This window comes from Lepisosteus oculatus, chromosome 9 (assembly GCF_040954835.1).
Source record: "Lepisosteus oculatus isolate fLepOcu1 chromosome 9, fLepOcu1.hap2, whole genome shotgun sequence".
NCBI lineage: Eukaryota > Metazoa > Chordata > Actinopteri > Semionotiformes > Lepisosteidae > Lepisosteus > Lepisosteus oculatus.
The window spans coordinates 2,942,656-2,961,335 of NC_090704.1; the positions used below are offsets into that span (position 1 = coordinate 2,942,656).

General features: G+C 42.1%; 1 protein-coding gene across 13 annotated transcripts in view; it reads left to right on the forward strand.

Moving 5' to 3' along the window:
• ptprfa (protein tyrosine phosphatase receptor type Fa) overlaps positions 1–18,680 on the forward strand; it is a 222,163-nt gene that overhangs the window by 92,007 nt on the left and 111,476 nt on the right. For all 13 annotated transcript variants that reach the window (XM_069193947.1, XM_069193951.1, XM_069193950.1 and 10 more), the window contains exons 3-4: positions 9,387–9,532; positions 10,428–10,569. In XM_069193947.1, coding sequence (XP_069050048.1) covers positions 9,387–9,532; positions 10,428–10,569 — 288 coding nt within the window. The remainder of the gene's footprint in view (positions 1–9,386; positions 9,533–10,427; positions 10,570–18,680) is intronic.

Genomic DNA, 18,680 nt, shown 5'->3' on the forward strand with positions numbered 1-18,680 from the left:
CATTATAGATTTAAAGACCTATGACAAGAGACTCGTATGTTTGCCATTGTGGTAATTTTAAACCATAAGGTTTCTTTCATATTATAATGTGCACCTTTGTCAGAGGTACATTTTTTTTCTGCTTGTCTAAGCCCCATTAAGGCTCATTCAGCCAACAGTTACTTATTGTAATTCTCCAAAATGAGTCTTTTATGGTGAATATGGATTCACACCCAGTGGCATCAATAAGGTGATATAATGTCCCTTTCATGTCAGCATGGGGAGGTGTTGTCGAGGACAGCCCAAACACTGCGCATCAATGTCAGCGTTGGGTCATTTTACACATATATTTACATCAGCCTTTCATTTTAATTTGCTGTTGTACTGGATGAAAACATTTTAATGTACTGAATAAAAACCATTTTGTGGAACTTTATCTTTCATATTTTTTTTCTCGCCGCAGTAGCTAAATAAATGGCCATTGATGTAAATTGTGCCGTGCCACATGAGCCCTGTCTAGACATCCTCGGCTCAACCGCTGACATTCGGATCCCCCTCGTGACAGCACAGGAGTGGCCAAATGCCACTTGGGTGGGCTGGTGCTGGCCAGGGTGGCTCTGCGTACTGCACAGCGCCTCCGACGTGCCCAGCGCCTGTGAGCTGGATGTGTTGTCAATGAGAGTCTCATCAATCCTCCGGCTGATTGCTCTCTCCCCTGCTCGGCGATGTGAGAACTCGCAGTGTGAAAAACGCACATTTGGACGGAGAGCATACCCCCCCCCCGTACCCCCGGCCCCTTGCTGGTGCGTGTAGCACACAGCGATTCCCAGGTCTTAGCAAATGTGCAGTGAAAGGCTTCCTTCTTTTAAGTCTGCCAGTTCAGAGGAAGAGTGAAAAGCTGGGGGTGTAGTTCCTGTGAAGTTTTCAGAAATGTCCTTGAGGAGCTGGCAGTGAGTTGCCTGTCGAGCGTGACTGAAAAGGATTCTCCACAACTATGTTTCTGCTGCTGTTTAGGCTAGGTTCTGTCCCACAGCCATGCTGAGGATGGCTACATGTTGTCTTGGATGTTGCAGGGGGCAGTGAGAAGGTCACCTCCAGAAGCAGATGTTATGTGGTAGCTATCAACAGGGAGTCTTGCCTTCTTGGCATCTTCAGTCTAGGGTTTCCTAGTTTATGAGCCGTGTGAGGCCTCTCCTGGACTGCTTGTTTTAGACCATGGGCTAAACAAGAATAAAGGGAAAAAAGACATTTAAAATACTCCATAAATTCACCAGTACTGCCCTCACGATTTTTCCTCAGACCATTTCGTCCGAATGGTGAATGAATGAATTAGTAATGGACTACAGCTGCTTTTATGGAATTTTATATTTAGTGTTGGCTTTTTTATGCAATTATGAATTAAGATAATTAGAGATAAGTAAAACAGCGTAGCTATCGTTATTGAGAATAACAAGAAAAATCAAAAACAAGCCTTGCCACAAATGTGTAAAGTGTTAGCCAGAGTTTATAGCAACTTGTGTAGTAACTGGTGGAGTTTCTGTAAAAGAGCAGTTTGTGTTACATCGGATCAAGCAGTCATTAAATAATTGCAAAATGTCATACAAACTAGGAATTTGGGAGGAAACATTATGTAATTAAATAGGTTTAAAATGTTGGTGCTTTTGTTGCTAAGAAAAGTCATCACTGGGAACAGAGTGCAATATTGTTTTGTACTGTTACAATATAGTATTGTATTCTGGTTACAGTAACTGTATTTAGAAAGAAGCTGGAGTTAAATATGAAGTGTTTTCTGCCAATACTAGAGAATTCATTGATCTGACATGGTCACATTGAAGGCCATGCTTTCATAAATAGCCACAGTTGTTTAAATTTGTCCTTTTTATTTTAATATTTCATTAATTTCTGATGGCTTACATGGTGGTGCAATTCGAAATGTAATTAACCACCTTTTTGTACATTATTTTTCTGCTATGTTGTTTTCCTGTTCAGGTGTTGTTCTGAAGCAGAGGGGATAGGTCTTTTACAATAGTGGCATCCCACCCATGTTACGTTACCGGTGTACAGAAAGGAATAGAGTGACATTACATTAATGCAGACAAACAAGCAAGCAAGGCTGTTTAAGTTATGTGAAAAATAATTTGCAAGTATGGCAGGTTTATGTGGAATTAATTGCAAGCTGAGCAAGCTAATGGTGTTAAGTACATTATTGTAAATGCTCTGCTAAGGAACACTCCCGATACTCTGACAAATGTATATTAAGCGTGTAAGTGAAAATGATAAGTTGCTAATCTATTATTAAAGAGAATAAATGGCTTGCACTCTGGAAAGTTTATTGATCATTTATGCCCACCCTTGATCCAAAGTGCCTCTCAGATGTGTTCAGCTGTCTTGGAATGGAACGCCCTAACTGGAATTTTCTTGCTTTGGCTGTACAGTGCAGTTTGTCGTCTCCTTGTGCCTGTTCTCTTTTTTTAAACATTCATTCCTTTGGCATTGGATGTTTTTTAAATGAGGTTTTCCTTCTTGATTTAAAGTCAATTAAAATTTTTACCTTCAAGGAGATCAACACTACATCACTTGTTTCTGGAGTGAAAGACTGCTGTCCTACTGTGTGTGAGGTGGTGGAAGGGGGAGCCATTGGTTCCCAGATGTTGCTGAGATTGACTGCACAGCTGTCTGCCTTCCCAAGAAAGACTGGCTACAGCTGCTGTCCGGCTGCTTTTTGTTATGTTCGTTTAGAGATACTTAGGCTAATCAGATTAGAGATGGCACTCCCAGTGGGTTTGAGATAGGAATTACCTCGGAGCCTCAGATGATCAGATCTTTGCTCCATTATCATTACTGTGGTCAGACTGGGCACAAGGCTTTCATATATCACTCTCAGGCCCTGTGGCTATCTTCCGGCTGGGTGTTCCGCTCTGTGTCTGTGGCAGTGGCAGTGGGGCTATAAACTTGTTAATCAGTGCTGGTGGAAGCTTTCATCTTTTCCCCACATCTTTTAAAGTTCTACCTTTTCCGTGAAGCTTGGAGTAAGACCTGGAAGGATACTGAGGTAAAGCGATGCAGGAAGAGGCAGTCTGTCCCCCGAAACATGTCATTATTTTGGAATTTGTTGTCGGGCTTGTCTGTGACGTGCAGGGGTTTTTGAGAAACGTGGAATTTTCAGTGGCGTCTTGAAGGCGGCCTGATGATCTGTTAACCTGTACCCATCTCTGGAAGTGTGTAGTACTCGGCAGCATACTTGGTAGGGAAACGTTTCTGCAGCCACATGATCAGCCGGTGCCTCCTCTCCTGTCAACTTGTTGTCATGGAGGGAATAGCACTTCCTGAAATTGAGTTTATTTTTATCCTTTATTTATGACAAATGTGAAATGGCATTTATTTGGAAGTGTTACATATGTTTAATGGCATTTGCCCACTTATTTAGTTGATACCTTATGGGATAACTAAGGACTTGTTCGCCAATTTATTCGCTAGTGTGCATCGGTGTGGCTTGATGCATACTGGCAGTATGCTGAGCTGAGCCAGAACTGATGCTGAGAGTCAGTCTTGTATGTTCTCTTTCCCTTGCTCTGGTACAAGGAGAGTTACCACCTTAGTCTGCCATCCACACTTGAAAGATAACACAGGCACAAAAGCACCTGAGCAAAGGCATTTTTTAAGGGAGGTAGTTAGGGTGGTTTGCAGAAAGAGAATTGCAAAATTAAAAGTTGATTATCAATTTTTACAGTATTTTCTGATGTGCCATCCAGGATGTAGTCCCTGTACTTCCATCTGGTCACCAAGATCCTCGCCAGGAATAAGCAGCTTTCAGATCACAGATAGAAATATATCTTTAAAATTATGTGCGAGGACTGCTGTTATTTAGGACTTGAAGATCAAGCCATATTGAACCAGAGTAATGGGTGGTGTTTATTATCTGAGGACTTGCTACTGTGACCTATTGATCTGTTTCTCCTGTTCAGTTTTAGAAATTTGAATTTGCTTGATCCTAAAGGACTCGTCATGCCTCAGTATTTTCATTACTTTCTCTCATTTAGCTTTCTAGGAATGAGGCCTAATGACGAATTACCCCATCAGTCAGAGCAGGACTTTGGTTTTACCATGTCTATACTTCCAGCTTTGTTGTGAATCTTTTAATGTGAATGGCATGTCAAGGAGAAAACCCTTAATGTACTAGAACACAATGGAATCACAGGGGAAAAAAGACAAATGCATAGACTGCAGCCTGATGGTTGTCTGTTAATACATTAAACAACAGTAAACACTTTCTGTAACTGAGATATTCTTATAATAATATAATGAAAGCTTGCCGTCATTATGCAAGGTAAATAATTTATGCGGAGGAAATGTTAGCTTAGGTATTTCTGAAGTTTTCAGAGGAATTACTTTGCTGCATTTGTTGTGTGGTGCACCATGTGCCAGTTCTTCTCTTTTTGGATGCCATTGAATGTCATTTGCTCTTTTAAGTTTAGAAATATTTTAAAAAGCAAGAACTCGACATCTGTTCTCAGTCAGCGCAAATCCACATCGCACTTGTTCATCTGAACACTTGCCCACACCCACTGTCCCCCTTCATATCTGAACAGTGAAAAGACTGGGTGGCTGACACGTGGATGTTTGGATGTTTCAGAAAATAAAGAGGGGGGGGATGGGGGTGTGAGAGGGGACATCTGTACACAAGCTTCATTCCTACTGCCACCCTAGACAGCAGTGAACCAGTTTGAATGACTCCCCCTTGTTGTAAAAGCATGTTTATTGCAATTCATTGTTTGGGGAGCCACACTAGTAAAGATGAGAGCGAAGACTGAATCGGGGGCAAGAGCTGTCAGTTCAAACGTCAATAGGGTTTCTCTTTTGAAACAACCTGATGCTGTCACCTGGGAGAATTGAATACTATTGGAAAATGAACTAGTGGATCTGGTGGTTGGGCTCAGTGGGCGTTCCGCTGTGCATGAGTTACCCCTCCTTGATCTGGGAATTTTCAAAGATCTTTAACAGGGGGGAGTTCCAAGTCCTTTTATTTCTTCTTGCAATTCCAAGTTTTCTATTACTATAGCTGGCGACCGTGCCGAGGTAATATTGCCAAGCACAACACAAAATCCATCTTCGAATGGATTTTAAAAATGTTTTTGTGCCTTTTACCGTCATTGATGATATAGCCCAGAGGTGACATTGAACCACTTGAGATGGTACGTAAGAGCAGTGATTTGCCCTGGTAAATGAGTAAACCCTGAACTAATCTTTTTTAATGTCGGTTTCTTAGATGTTTCCCATTACAGCTGTTTCTGCCTGCTGTGTTTCATAATATCTATAGCTGGGCAGTTGACTGCACTGTTCACCCCAGGTGGTGTGGTTTGTTGTTGAGTTCAGAGCTTTAAAATACCATGGAGCCTGATTGAAGTGACAGTACTGTATGTAGTCATATTGATAACTTGATCGCTGATCTGGTTTGATTGCTTTGCAAATTCCAAAAACTACGGAAAGTTCCCTTAACTCTCCCTGTATCTGCATTAAAAAGGCCAGATTCCAGGATGAAATGTAGAAAGGACCTTAAACCATTTTTAATCGTGTCTTATATCATCCTGGTTGAAACATCCACAAAAACACTACAATTCATCTCTGCATGACAGTCATTGTTTCAAGTGGGAATGCAGATGCCCTGGTGGGTTGGAAAGATTTGTCCAACTGGGAGCAGACATTGCGGATGTAGCTGTGAGGGCGAGGGGATTTAGCCAAGACATTTCCTCAGCTCATTTAATTTGATCAGTAACGTGAAAAGGAAATAGCCCCGGATGTCAGTGCATGGGAGATAGTCCCAGATGGAATGATTCCCAAAGAGCACTGAGCATTTATTAAGAAAGGGAGCTAAGCAGTTGGCTCATATTAAATCTTGTAACTGATCTGGCCTGTTACAGGTGATAGCCTGCCCTATTTTGCTGCCTGTGAGCATTTACCTGATGGATTGTATCCAGGCATTAAAAAGAAAGGCTGACTGGATTTAATTTGGGTTTTCATGGGTGAAGATTATGCTTTTCGTACAGTTAGATGTGTGACCACGTGTGCCATTTCAGGATAGCTAGTGTTATTTTATTTCATTTTAAATGCGCTACATTTTTGCATTTAGAGACTTTTCTCCAATGTTCTTAATTTTTTTCCAGCATAGTCCCATTTGTGTGATGCTGGGTCTAATGAGAGAGCTTCGGAGCTGTAAAAAGTGACATGCAGAAAGAACAAAATGCAGAAAGGCAGAGGTGTTTTAATCCCAAGGGTTTGTATAAGGTTATTCGGTCATTAATGCCTGTACAGTAGATCTTAATTCCCCCGATCCTGATTTTACACGAAAAAGCCACCATATGCTGATTTATTAAATGAAAATGCTTTGACAGATGTTACAAAACATGGCACACACAGGTCAGAATAATGCTAATTAAGACTGGCTGCTATGACCAGAGTACCACACACGTCCCTTGCTGTCGAACACCGTGTAGCGCTTAGCTTTGTGCCACGCGTTTATATGGCTCACTTGTTGTTTTATTTAATACTGCTTTTTTCCTCAGTTGTCGGCTTTCAGGTCTGAAGTTTCTTAAGAAAGACACGGTCTAGTGTAGGAATAGAATAAAAAAAACATGACTGCATGGGGAATTAAAAAGAAAACAGTGTTTTTTCTGATATTTATTTATTTGTGTTGGCGATTTCTCCGGGAGCTGAATGGGACATGAAAGATTAGAAATGTCATGACAAATTTCAGGCCAGCTAGTGTGTATGTCAGGCTGGAGAGAGGGTGAATTTCACACCCCGTGCACCGGCCAGGCTGCAGCAGTGGCTTGGAGGCCTGAGGCTGGCGATCAGGGCCTGTCTGTAAGCCCCCCCCCCCGCAGGCAGCTTCCACTTTCTCTCTGTCGGTGCTGATCCGAGGGTTCAGCTGCTCCCCAGGGGTGCGGGGGCTCTCCAGCTGAGCGAGCCTGCCAGCCTCTCTCACGCTGTGCTCCCCTTCACAAAGGGCTGCTAATAGCAGCTTTAAAACCAGGTGACACCAGTGTCCTAAGGCAAGTCAACAGCAAAAGAGACCTTCTTGAAATTTAACAGCAGCTGTTGCAAGGCAATAGAATTAGATGTTTGCAGCTGGTATGTAGTATTTATAAATACTATATACTGATTATTTTTTCCTTACAGATTTTCTATTACAATATATTCAGAGGAGGATTTCGTGAAAGGGAGTGAAGTCATTTACCTTATATTCACAACAGCTTAATTGCCACCTCTGTTATATAACAAAAAGTGATTTGGAAGATGCTAGATGCTCTGGAGAACTGCGTCCCTGCAGTGACAAGATGAGCAGTTGTAAGAAATCTGCCCATCTTGATGGATTGTGCTTTTCGGTCATGCTATACTTTACGTAACATGAGAGAGACAATCAAGCCGTTAGTAAAAATGGAAAACCTGGACCGCATTCTTGGCAGCTGACTGCTTGTAAATGTATCGGGAGGATGTATCGCATAGGATGTTCGCTGAGGGGTGGAAAAACTCGTTATTGGAAGGGCTTTGGTGCTGGCAGCCTGCGCAACGTGTTATTTGTTTGCGAAACATGTTTCAGCTTGTGCTCAGAGCAAGTGAGGCGAGAGCCTGAGTATTAAGTCAGAACGCCTCAAATAGGAGAACAAAAGGAGGCCAAATCCGGAGGAACCTGCTAATGCTGTCTGCAGAGCTGCCCTCCTTCATCACCCTCACTTCAGGAGCCCTGCTGGGCGGGGGTGTAGCGCAGGATTAGGAGCGGCACACATGAGGCTGGGCGTATGGCTTAATTGCATTGCGTTCCTGGGCCTGTCATACTGCTGAAGATACTCCACAAGTGTGGGGCGGCCGTGTGTTCGGCTGCGCTCCAACATATAGGCTGTGCAGCATACAGTGGACGCAGCAGCAGGGAAATCCTGTCTAGATGAAATTCTGACAGAAAGTCTGCGGTCTATAAGCAAGAGCCCTGGAAGTGGTGATTGTAATCTGGATTACAGTCCAGCAGGTGGTGGCCAGACCTATTGTACCTGTTAACAATAAGCGGCGGCTTACAATAAGCGTGGTGGTGGGACATGTTGGACATTTCCAGTGGGAAATGCCTCCAACGGACTGGAGAATTGTTGCCTTTTTTTAAGAATCGCCCAAACTGTTTTAAAGTGCCGTCTGAACATAATGTATGCCCTACATGCCTACCCAGGAAATGATAGAAATGTCTCAATGTCTCAAACACGAATATTTATCAACAGGTTACATTAACCTTTTATGCAAACAGGTTTAGATATTTTAATGATCTTCTATTAACTCTATCTGATTACACCGAATTTTCTTGTGCTGTAGAGTGTGTCACCTTACACAGGAAGTGTCAGGGCTTGCCTCTTGATGAGTGCTGCGTGTTACACAGAATACATTTGGGTGTGCTCCAGTTCCCTACTGCCTAGTGGAGAATTGCGTGCAGTGTGGGTAGTCAGGTTGCTTCATTGGAAACCTGTTTATACAATAGGAGTGGAAGAGTCACACTGTTGTCGTGTCTTTAATATACACGTAATGAACCACTCTCAGTCATAGCAGAGTCAGCATCGAACTGGCAATAGAAATGCAGAGCCTATTCAAACAAGCTCAGAAGTTAAGTCCCAGTCTGGTTAGTGTAGGCTATTAAATTGCTGGAGCAATGTGTTGTCCTTCAGTGGAAGTTGTTTCACTGAAATGAACTCTGCATTGCCAAACACCAAGTGTTTTCTACCAAATCTGCATTATGGTCTTGGACAAAAATAAGCCCTGAGCTCAGAGTTGCTCATCAAGGATGTTTGTACATCCTTCTTAGACAGAGGCAAAATATGCTGTGCATCTCCCACCTTAAAAAAGACACATTTAGAGAAAACCTGTTACTGTGCCTTTACTTTATCTTTAAACATTTATCTTGCTGAATTTTGGGCTTTGCGCATTGCTCTTAATAGTTTAGCGGGGGACTGTTAGAGGTGTGTCTGTTATTACAATCACAAGATATTTTGTAACTAGGCGGCAAGTTTTCTAAAATGAATGAAATCTGGAAACCTTATGAAATATGAACTTAACTGATGACTGAACAATTCTTAATAAAATGTAGTACAAGGGCCTTTTCACATCTGTGTAAACAATTTCGAAGGATAGCAGAAATATAAAGGGGTAAACGCAGTGTTTAAAGAAGATACTGATATATTAACAGGTTAAAAAAGATCTGAGTAGATTCTCTACAGGTTTTGCCATAGGCAATGCTGTGTCACTGTTTCTCACAACTTTGCAGTGTAAGTAATACTGGTTGAAAGAACTGTAACAAGTTTCTCATTGCCTGTGATATCTGACACAGTCCCAGATCAGGCGGTGCTGTAATGTCTCCTGGCCTTTTTTTTTCTCAGGCTTGCCAAGTTTCATAAAATCCCCGGAGGACCAAATAGGGATTTCGGGAGGGGTGGCGTCTTTTGTGTGCCAGGCAGCTGGTGAACCCAAACCGAGGATCACATGGATGAAAAAGGGGAAAAAAGTCAGCTCTCAGCGGTTCGAGGTGAGTGCCACGGGCAGATGCAGCGCCCTCCCCTGTGCAGCCCACTGAAACTTCAACCTCACCTCCGCAGCGTGCAAGCTATTCACCTGGGGCTTGTGTCCTTGCCTTGCTCCTGGGACCCATCCTGTTTTACTGGGCAGTATTTGGCTCGGCTTTCCGCCGGGAATGTGATGTCGTTAAATTTTAATTGGAAGACGGGTCTCCCTCTTTACTGGCATTAAGGGGTTGTTTCAAAAGGAATAACTCAACACAAGAGTCCTCCAGGAGATGTCTGCAGCTCAAACCTTCTTCACAGACTTCATTAATAACAGATACTGTTAGGTTTTCAGCATGATCGCCTTCATCAAATATATCATCATATTCTGCATGAACAGTCATACACTAAGGCGGTCTTAAGGGGCAAAAGCATTACCAGTAATACAGAAAGAACTACTTTGCCATGTAACAGCTTTCAGTCTTTTTACTGGCTGAGCTCACACAACGCTTGGATCACACTATTTGTACTAAACTGTTGGAAGTGCTTGTGATCTGTCAGAATAGGAATCTAGCATAATATGGAGCTGAAACGGTCTTAACAGGACAGTTACCAAGCCTGAGATTTTTCTCTGATAGAGAGTTCTCCTTTTATGCAATGTAGCTCAGTAGCTGCAACTTCGGATTTCATGAATAGTCCCCTCCACTCCCCTCGTTTCCAAATAAAACCAGAGAAAAATGAGAAAATGTACTTCTCTAAAAACAGTTTGCTGTGAGCAAGATGTAAGAAGATGTAAGCCAAAGAAATCCATATCACCCCTCTTAGGTCATTCTTAGTCATTTATATTGTGTGGTGTCAACTCTGGGTATATACACATTCTACTTTTGAACTGGTCATATTCTGTCCTGCTTTCTGTTGTAGGTGATTGAATTTGATGATGGGTCAGGGTCTGTCCTCCGAATCCAGCCCCTGCGGACGCACAGGGACGAGGCGATTTACGAGTGTACAGCCACAAACAGCATGGGAGAGATCAACACCAGTGCCAAACTCACAGTTCTGGAAGGTAAGGAAGGAGTCATTCGTTAGGATTGGATGTGATGTGCTAGGAAGCAGGAGAATCCCGGAACGCTCCTCTGGCACCTGCAATTTGACCTGTGAATCTTTTCTTTTTATATCATCTGTTTGTAGAAAAGTTTTTTTGTATTAAGCGTTGGTTTTCTCCTGCATTCCTGTAGCCCTGAGTGATCTGCAGGAATCAGCAGGGCATTTCAGAGCTTGATATCTCAGTTTTGTTTAGTTCAGTGCATGAAACTCTGCTTAAACAGAATTCACAACTTGAACAAAGCCCAACTCTATAGATGTGCTCCATTGACTTTATTTTGTCCATAGGTTATTCTCAGATGAGAGTGACAGAGAACCTTGAATAAAAAAATTGGCAAATGTTTCATAAGCTCTTCATTTTTTATTTAAATTAAAATTGGTCAGATATTTCTCTTGGAACACATCCATTACTGCAAATGAGTCAGAAACATGTGCAATGATAATATTTATCCAGAGCCAATGATGTTGATGATATCGTTGCAGAATTATATAATTTATCTGGAGGGCTTTATGCAAATATCCATGCTTATTTTACATTGTATATATTATTTCAGCTACAAGTAGGTCTCTTAAGGTTTTAGTAGCTATGCTCTTTCTTGCTTAAAAAAAATAATACACATGCATAAATTAAATCAGAAAATTACAATTTGCCTTGCATTATGCATAAACACGTATAGAGCTTACAGACCGTAAAGCAAGTAGAGAACTGCTTTACTTGTCAATTAGGGAACCAACCAGCGGCATGTTTTCCATATCACATGAGGCCTCGCCATTAATCCTCTATTAATCTTCTGTTTTTGACCCCGATATAGCTGTGGAAAATGAATTTATGCAGCATATAAATGCCAAATTAAGAAATCTTTATCCAGAGTATAGTAAAATTCCTTCAGAAAAAACAAAGTGTAGGAGTGGTACTACAAAAGGGTCAAGCAATTAATATAAGCTTACTGGCAGTGGGCTTGCACACTGCGATGTGCTGTTTGTGTAGGAAGTCAATGGATAGCAGGTCTAGGTGAGAGGGACTGGCTATGCTGGAGATAGAGGAGATCTGTTTTTAGAGAAACCATTGTTTACAGCTCTGTGATAAGTCAAGCTCATATTAGCCGGAGGCCGAGAAAGATTTAATATGAAGTGGAACGACGATAATGTGTAGCTGGGTGGCGTGTCACTTTTAAAGGGGCTGCTTGTGACCAGGGCTCATGGTACATCACACCTTGTCAACGCGCTTGGAGTCAGCGTACAAATGCTTCCTGTATGTGGGGTAACAGGTGTGTCACGCGATTCTTCTAGACTGGTGTAACAGAGTCATCCACCTTCTTGCAGCAGGGGCTGGTTAGTCATGATGAATACCGTGGGATTTGGCCAAAGGGCGGGGAAAGTCATTCAGGTTAATGTGATAAAAAGGAAAAACAGTGCGACTTTAACATGATATTGTGAAATGAGTGAGACAGACAAGCAGATAAAAGACCAAGGACGGTTACTGTCGGTGAGATCATGTTTTTCTGCACAATTGTAGCAAACATTTCATCTGTCTTACATTGTATAAAAAATGTACAATCAGGTAAAGTATTAAATCATCTTAAGTGGGTAGGGAAGGTCACTTGTAATCTTTTGCGGTGTCAAAAGCACAGCAGTGTTTTTTCTCATGGTGTTCCCATGTTTCCTATTGGTCTCCTAATGGCATGTGTTCTGGTGGCAGCATGCTGTGCTGTACCTGGGTCCTTTACCTGACTCTTACTCAGGCTCTTGAACTACTGAGCAAGCACTTTTCTATTGAAACCTGAAAGTAGCAACCTAGTTGCCGTCTTATGCTGCTGTCTTTTGACTTGAAAGACCGGCAGACTGTAGCATATCGTCTGAACTTGATTTCAAATGCTGTCAATCATCCTGATTGTGTACAGAGCCTGGGTCCATTAACGCAAACAGCCTCGATGATGCTGCAGCAGTGATTGGCATGTAATGGAGCAGGCACTAACATATGTGTACCTCCCTGTTTGGCCATGTACATTGTGCAGGACTTGACATGTGAAAGCTGTACAGCTCCAGAGGCGCTGCCTAACACGCGTGGCCAGAGCATTTCACTGAGGAGTGGTTTACTGTAGCTTTAGGGTCCTTGACATGTGAAAACAAGTGAAAGGGCACTGAACAAGTCCAGGCACCACCAGTTGCCTGGAGAATAAAGCCTTTTAATAATAATCAGCCAGTCTGCTGAAATAACCTGTATGTGTAACAGAGCACAGCTAAACACCAGTTGTATTTTGAGGAGCTTCAAACTAGAAGGAATATGTGAACTGACAGCTCCATAGTTTGCAAAGCTAGACTTGAGAAGACATTGACGTTGTGTATTTTTTTCCATTGTGAGTCCCCGGCAAACACGTTTTCTTCCCAGCTCGGATTCCCACTCTGGATCCCCTCTGGAATTCAGCTCTCATTTCCACTGCTGTTCTGTAAATATTGGGCATTAACGGAGGGGAAAATCTCAAATCACTCTCGTGCAGAGCTTAAGTTTTAATTTTGTACACTTAAATATGAAACAAAAAATTAAAATGGCTTTGCTTCAATGCAAATAATAAGCCTAAGCCTGTAGCCTGTACTAGTTCTTCCATCTTTTGTTCTTGGGCAGCAGTTGCTGGCTGCCAGACCTTGCAGTTCATTCGTCTTGTTAACAGACAACTCCATTATGATTTATTTGGACCAACGCCCTGTGATGGAATGAATCAGAGCTCTAGCATCTGAGGGTCTGAGACACTTCACAAATGAGCGGAGACCCCGTTAGACCCCTCCAGCCCGTTTAGTAGTAGTTAATTCATCTACAGGACCTTTACTGAAAGTGGGGTATCAGCTTCAATAACACGACTGTGTGGCTTGTTCCACACTTAGCTGTCCAGGTTCAGCTAACGTCTTTTAAGAGCCCAGCATTTTCCTGTACCTTTTGCTATGCCACCTTCATAGGTTGCCATTTATTACTCTTTATAGGTATGCAGTTATGTCTGTGAAGTGTCGTCACTCTTGTTCCCGGTTTCATTGTGTGCCCAGAGTTTACTATGCATGCTTGTTCCTTTCGTTCTTCCTGCTTTGTGTTTGTCTCCATCTTTACTGGTCCTTGTTTGGCCAGTTACTGTCTGCCATACTCTATGGGCATGTGGGTGTTGAATAACATTCACTAATGTTGCAGCTCTGTTTAAATGGTATACTGGACCATGATGTTAAAGCCCTGTCTTGGATCATCTGCATTCCTCCTCATCTTTTTTCCCAAATATTCTTAATCAAAATACAATTTACAAAAGGTCAGCCTGCTAGTGCAATAAATCAAAGTAATTCTTCAGTTAAAGGAGGTAAGGAAATAAGAATGCTCATAGAGAAAACGCCCCAGATGACTGATAAGGCTTAATATTTATTTATGATTCATATCTAGAATTTTGTGTCCTTTTCAATTACTTCTCTGAACTGCAGTTCTCATAGTATGTCAGTCCTTGAAATTCCCATGTGCTCGTGGTGAAAGTCAAATGTGCAAACAGAAGGCAATATTTGATAGACACTTATTAGGAAACCTTTGATAGTATTTAGCGAGTACATGGATTTAGGAGCAAATGAATGCATCAAAAATGGGTCACTGTTACACTCATTGAACCAAACCCCAAGATGGTTTATTGGAATGTTTTGAAATTTGAAGCACTATATAGATGAAACAAAACACAGCCAATATTTTAGATGTGTGTAAAGACAGCATGTCGGGCAGTTAAATAGTGCCTAATCCTGAAAGGCAGATTCATCTTGATCTTGCTGTGATAAATACATATTTAGATTTCAATAATTCAGAACTACTCTCCTCTTCTGAAGCAGCAGATCAATCTTCTTTTGCTTATCCTGGTTAAATCGTATGTAATGAGATGAAGATTCATTTAAACTATTGGTGCACCTTAGTCGCTGAAAACGTATGTGTGTGAATATATTCATGTTCATGGAGGAAAATTTGCTTATTTGATTTAGAGAGAACCTCATAGCAGAGCAGACTGCCATTTTTTCTGCTTATAATGTCACCATGACTCATTCATCCTGTAGTCTAATACTAGATAATAACACTGTGAAGAAAAGTGTCCCTTAGTCTTTCAGTGACAGGTCTATCCATTTTGGGGTTTTCAGAAGACTTAGGATGGATCTTGACGAATAGCCTGGAATATCCATTAGCTAACTGAACCACTGACACATCTATGGGTGCAAAGTAAAAGGTGAAGTCCAGACCAGCGCCACAGCAGCTCCTCAGGCTAGAGCCCATCCTGGTTACTGGAGAGCTAAGTGCACTGGGGAGCGATGGGATGCCAGTTCGTCACAGGGATTCTCTTCACACTGCCTGTCCCCACTTCTACAGCAGGGTGGATGGGCGGAGCTGTGGAGCAGCACCCTCGCTCAGGGAAGAACAGTGGAGTCTGCAGTAGGGCCTCGAACCCACAACCTCCCAGTCATGGGTCCAAAGCCTGCCTGTTGTGCTGTGATGAGGGGGCAGGAAGGGGAAGAGAGAGGGGGGGGGGGGATCATACCTGTCCCAAATCTGTCAGAGTTCTCATTTTTCCAGCATGAGCTCCTGCTGGTCCATGTCACGGGTTTAATTTCTCATACCATCTGCTGGCTCAGCCCCAGTTCAGGGTTTGCTCTGTTTGAAACAGTGTAAATTATAAACATTTGACAGTTACAAACGGCATCTGCAGGGAACGGCTTCTCAGATGGGGCCTGGCGAGATAGTTGGCTGAAAAACCTCCTCCTAATGATGAATTGGCACCTTTTTGAGAAGGGGGGTTATGGGTCTGCTTTGCAATGAAGGCGTTTTCTGATTGTTGTGATCAAGTTGCTGCTTATTTGTGCAAAGGTTTAAACTGATGGAAAATATGCCCCGTATGAAAAGGAAATGTTTTGCCTCCCCTAAAATGCGCACACAGGTTAGTCTTTATAAGCGCCTTGGAGGATATCCCACAAATAACACCTGGATTTGCATTCTTATTGTAAAGAGATGTGAGACACCCATTTTTATGGTCTGGATTAGTGTTATACTTCTGCTTTTTTGAGTTCCTATTATGCTCTTTAAGCCTCAACATGCTTCACAAAGTATTTAAACTGTGCAAGGATTCATACAGTCAATCTCATATAAAATATTTGCTACAGCATGCAGGGACACTAGATTTTTTCCAAAGCAAAATCGTTAAAATTCAGTCATATCAAAAGGCATGTCCAGTTCTTGAGTACAACATCCAATTAACAGTTACTTAAAATAAGTAGCTTATATGCTTGATGTGTTTTTGTTTTTTTTACCAGTGTAAATTTCTCTTCTGAGGTGGCAGACAGATCTGTTTACTAAGAAGACTTGAAGTGCCACATGAGGGTGTTTGCTGCTGTGATTAGAGCTGAATACCACGTTGTTCTTCCCCTGCAGAAACACTCTTAGATGCCAGTTACTGAATCGGATACAGCAACCTTTATGTAACATTTTATTTTATTTAGATAGGAAAGGAGAAGCAGATCAATATGGGCCGCTGTCACCTTGACTCTGATTGTTTTTCACAAAGGCTCATTTCTCTGACTGGGGAAGAGAAGAGAGGGAAAGGAAGACAGAGAGCCGGATCTGCAGACTTCACAGCCGATGTTAACAAATAAGTATGGTTTCTGTAAACCTGGATGATGAGATTGATATAGGAGTCCCTACTTCGCAGTAAAAGTGGCTCAAATATGATTTTTTTTGTCACTGCTGCCAAGGCCCATCCAAAAGAGATTCAGTGAGTGGAGGGCTCAGCAACTGGAAGGATGGGGCTCACATTGTCTTGGAAATGATGAGCAATCATCTCGCTGTGGGCGGCCCAGGTGGATTCCTGTAAAAACAGATGCAAAAAAGAGGAATGATTCACGGATTACTGAGATCTTACAAGGAGATAGCTGATACCCTGGGCATGCCGAGACAGGCAGGGCGGGTGAAGTGTGTTGAAATTTTAAAACAGGTTTCCATGCGAAGATCCTGAAGTGGTCAGAACATCAGCCTGATAATGAAGGGGGACAGGTTGTGTCTGAGCATGCCGCAGCCCATCACTGAACTCCTCACCCACATGGAAAACAACAGTCAGACTCGGGGGGTTGGGTTGGTCTCAGCCAGTTTCTGGGACAACTGAATGAAATGTTACCTGTGAATAATGCTGGCTGTTAGGTTTAGAAAAGGTGTAATAATGTAACTTAAGGCAAAACGGTAAATGCATTGGTTGAAATTCAATATCTCTAAATATCCAAATGTTTTCTTTCAGGATCACGCGACTTGTCTTTTGGGGTCAAACTGAAAGCCAAATCAGTTTTGGACCTGTCACCTGTCATTGCAGCGGTGAATGTTTTCTGTCATTTACGATGTCAATAGCGTGGAACACAGGTCTAACTTTCCTGTTGCAGCAATTGTTTAATGCCACCTTTAGAGTCGGAACAAAACTGTAACTGTAACTTACCTACAAAATGTAGTTACCTCAACGTGAGAGGTTTGGCAAGCTCTTTAGCTTTGACTTGAGGGAAATAGAGTGCTTTTCAGGGCTTATCCTGTGAACTGATGGTGTGACTGTGAGGCTCCACCTGCTAACCAGCCTGCAGCCCTCAGTCAGTTCAGTGTTGCAAACCAGCCTGCAGCCCTCAGTCAGTTCAGTGTTGCAAACCAGCCTGCAGCCCTCAGTCAGTTCAGTGTTGCAAACCAGCCTGCAGCCCTCAGGCTCTTCACAGGTTTGCACTGTGTGTGTCTGCTGATGGAGACAACACCCCCTTCTGGCGCTACTGGGAAGTCCTTTTTTTTTCCCCACTTTAGTTGGAACATTTTGTGTTCTTCTTTCATTTTGGAAGGTGCATAACTGATGTTAGCACGAATGCTTATTCATTGCCAAAGCAAGGCTTAGATAATGAATGGTGTGTAGGAAGCTATTATCTAAATGCATTTAGGTAACTGTTTCCTCTGTAGATTTGGATTCATCGTTTTCCCTTTTGAGTCTGTGTCTGTATAGTGTTAAGCAGTGAAGATATATTGACCTGGAGCTTGTTTCTATTCTAAAGACTTTCTTTCCTAACGTCTTTCAACACCAGTCACACCAGGCAGCTGTAACCCAAGACCTGCAGAATGAAGGCTAGTGTAGGAATCTACCCTATTTTGTGTTCTGGAGAGCATAAGGAATTTATTTTGAACTAAATTGGACTGGGAAAACCCTCTTTACGTGTATTGTCTCAGAGTCTAAATTGTAACACAAGCATTTAGGCAAGAACTTCAACCCTTCTTTAATGCGCCTCTGCAGCTGTGTGAATGTCTAAATTATATTTATGGTGCTCTCACATAAACCTGTGATTTAAACTTTAATTTAAATGAGTTACATCTCCCAAATTTTCCCCACCCCCTCATTAAGTAGTCACTAATGGAAGGTTTGTTGAGCCAGCTGGTCTCTATGTGCAGTTGCAGATTTGTGTATATCCGAACACTAATTAGCGTGAGGTGTTAAAACACCTCCGCTTCTTTTAGCACATTGTCTTTTACTTAATGATGAGACTGTATTATGGCATCACGACTGCATCTCCTTCTCGAATGAAGATAGCCAAATGATGATAAAAGAGAAGTAGCCAGGAGGAACATCACCTCTGAAGTGTCAGGCTTTTGTTTACAAGAACCTTGGCTGGCTGTGTGGTTTTTGTTCCTCACTGCAGCAGACAAAACACTACAATGCTCTATCACTATTTGTTTCTCTTATAAAAGAGAAATGTCCTCAAATTAATGAAGGGAAAAGAGATTAAAATGCTGACAAATCATGCTGACTGGAGTTGAATATCCTATTTTTCGATGTGTAGTTTAATTACTGCCTTAATAATTATTTTTTTATGCAAATAACAGTATTCATATCATTCATTAATTGTTCTTCTGTGATTGCCAAACATGTGACCCCTGGGCTTTGTGAGGAGCGCATCATTGTAATCTAAAGTGCAGTTTGTTCTACACCCCTTGGCCCCTGAAAAATGAACAATTATTGCTCTGTGATCATCGGTTTTGTTTTTGATTAATTAAACAGTCTTTGAGTCAAT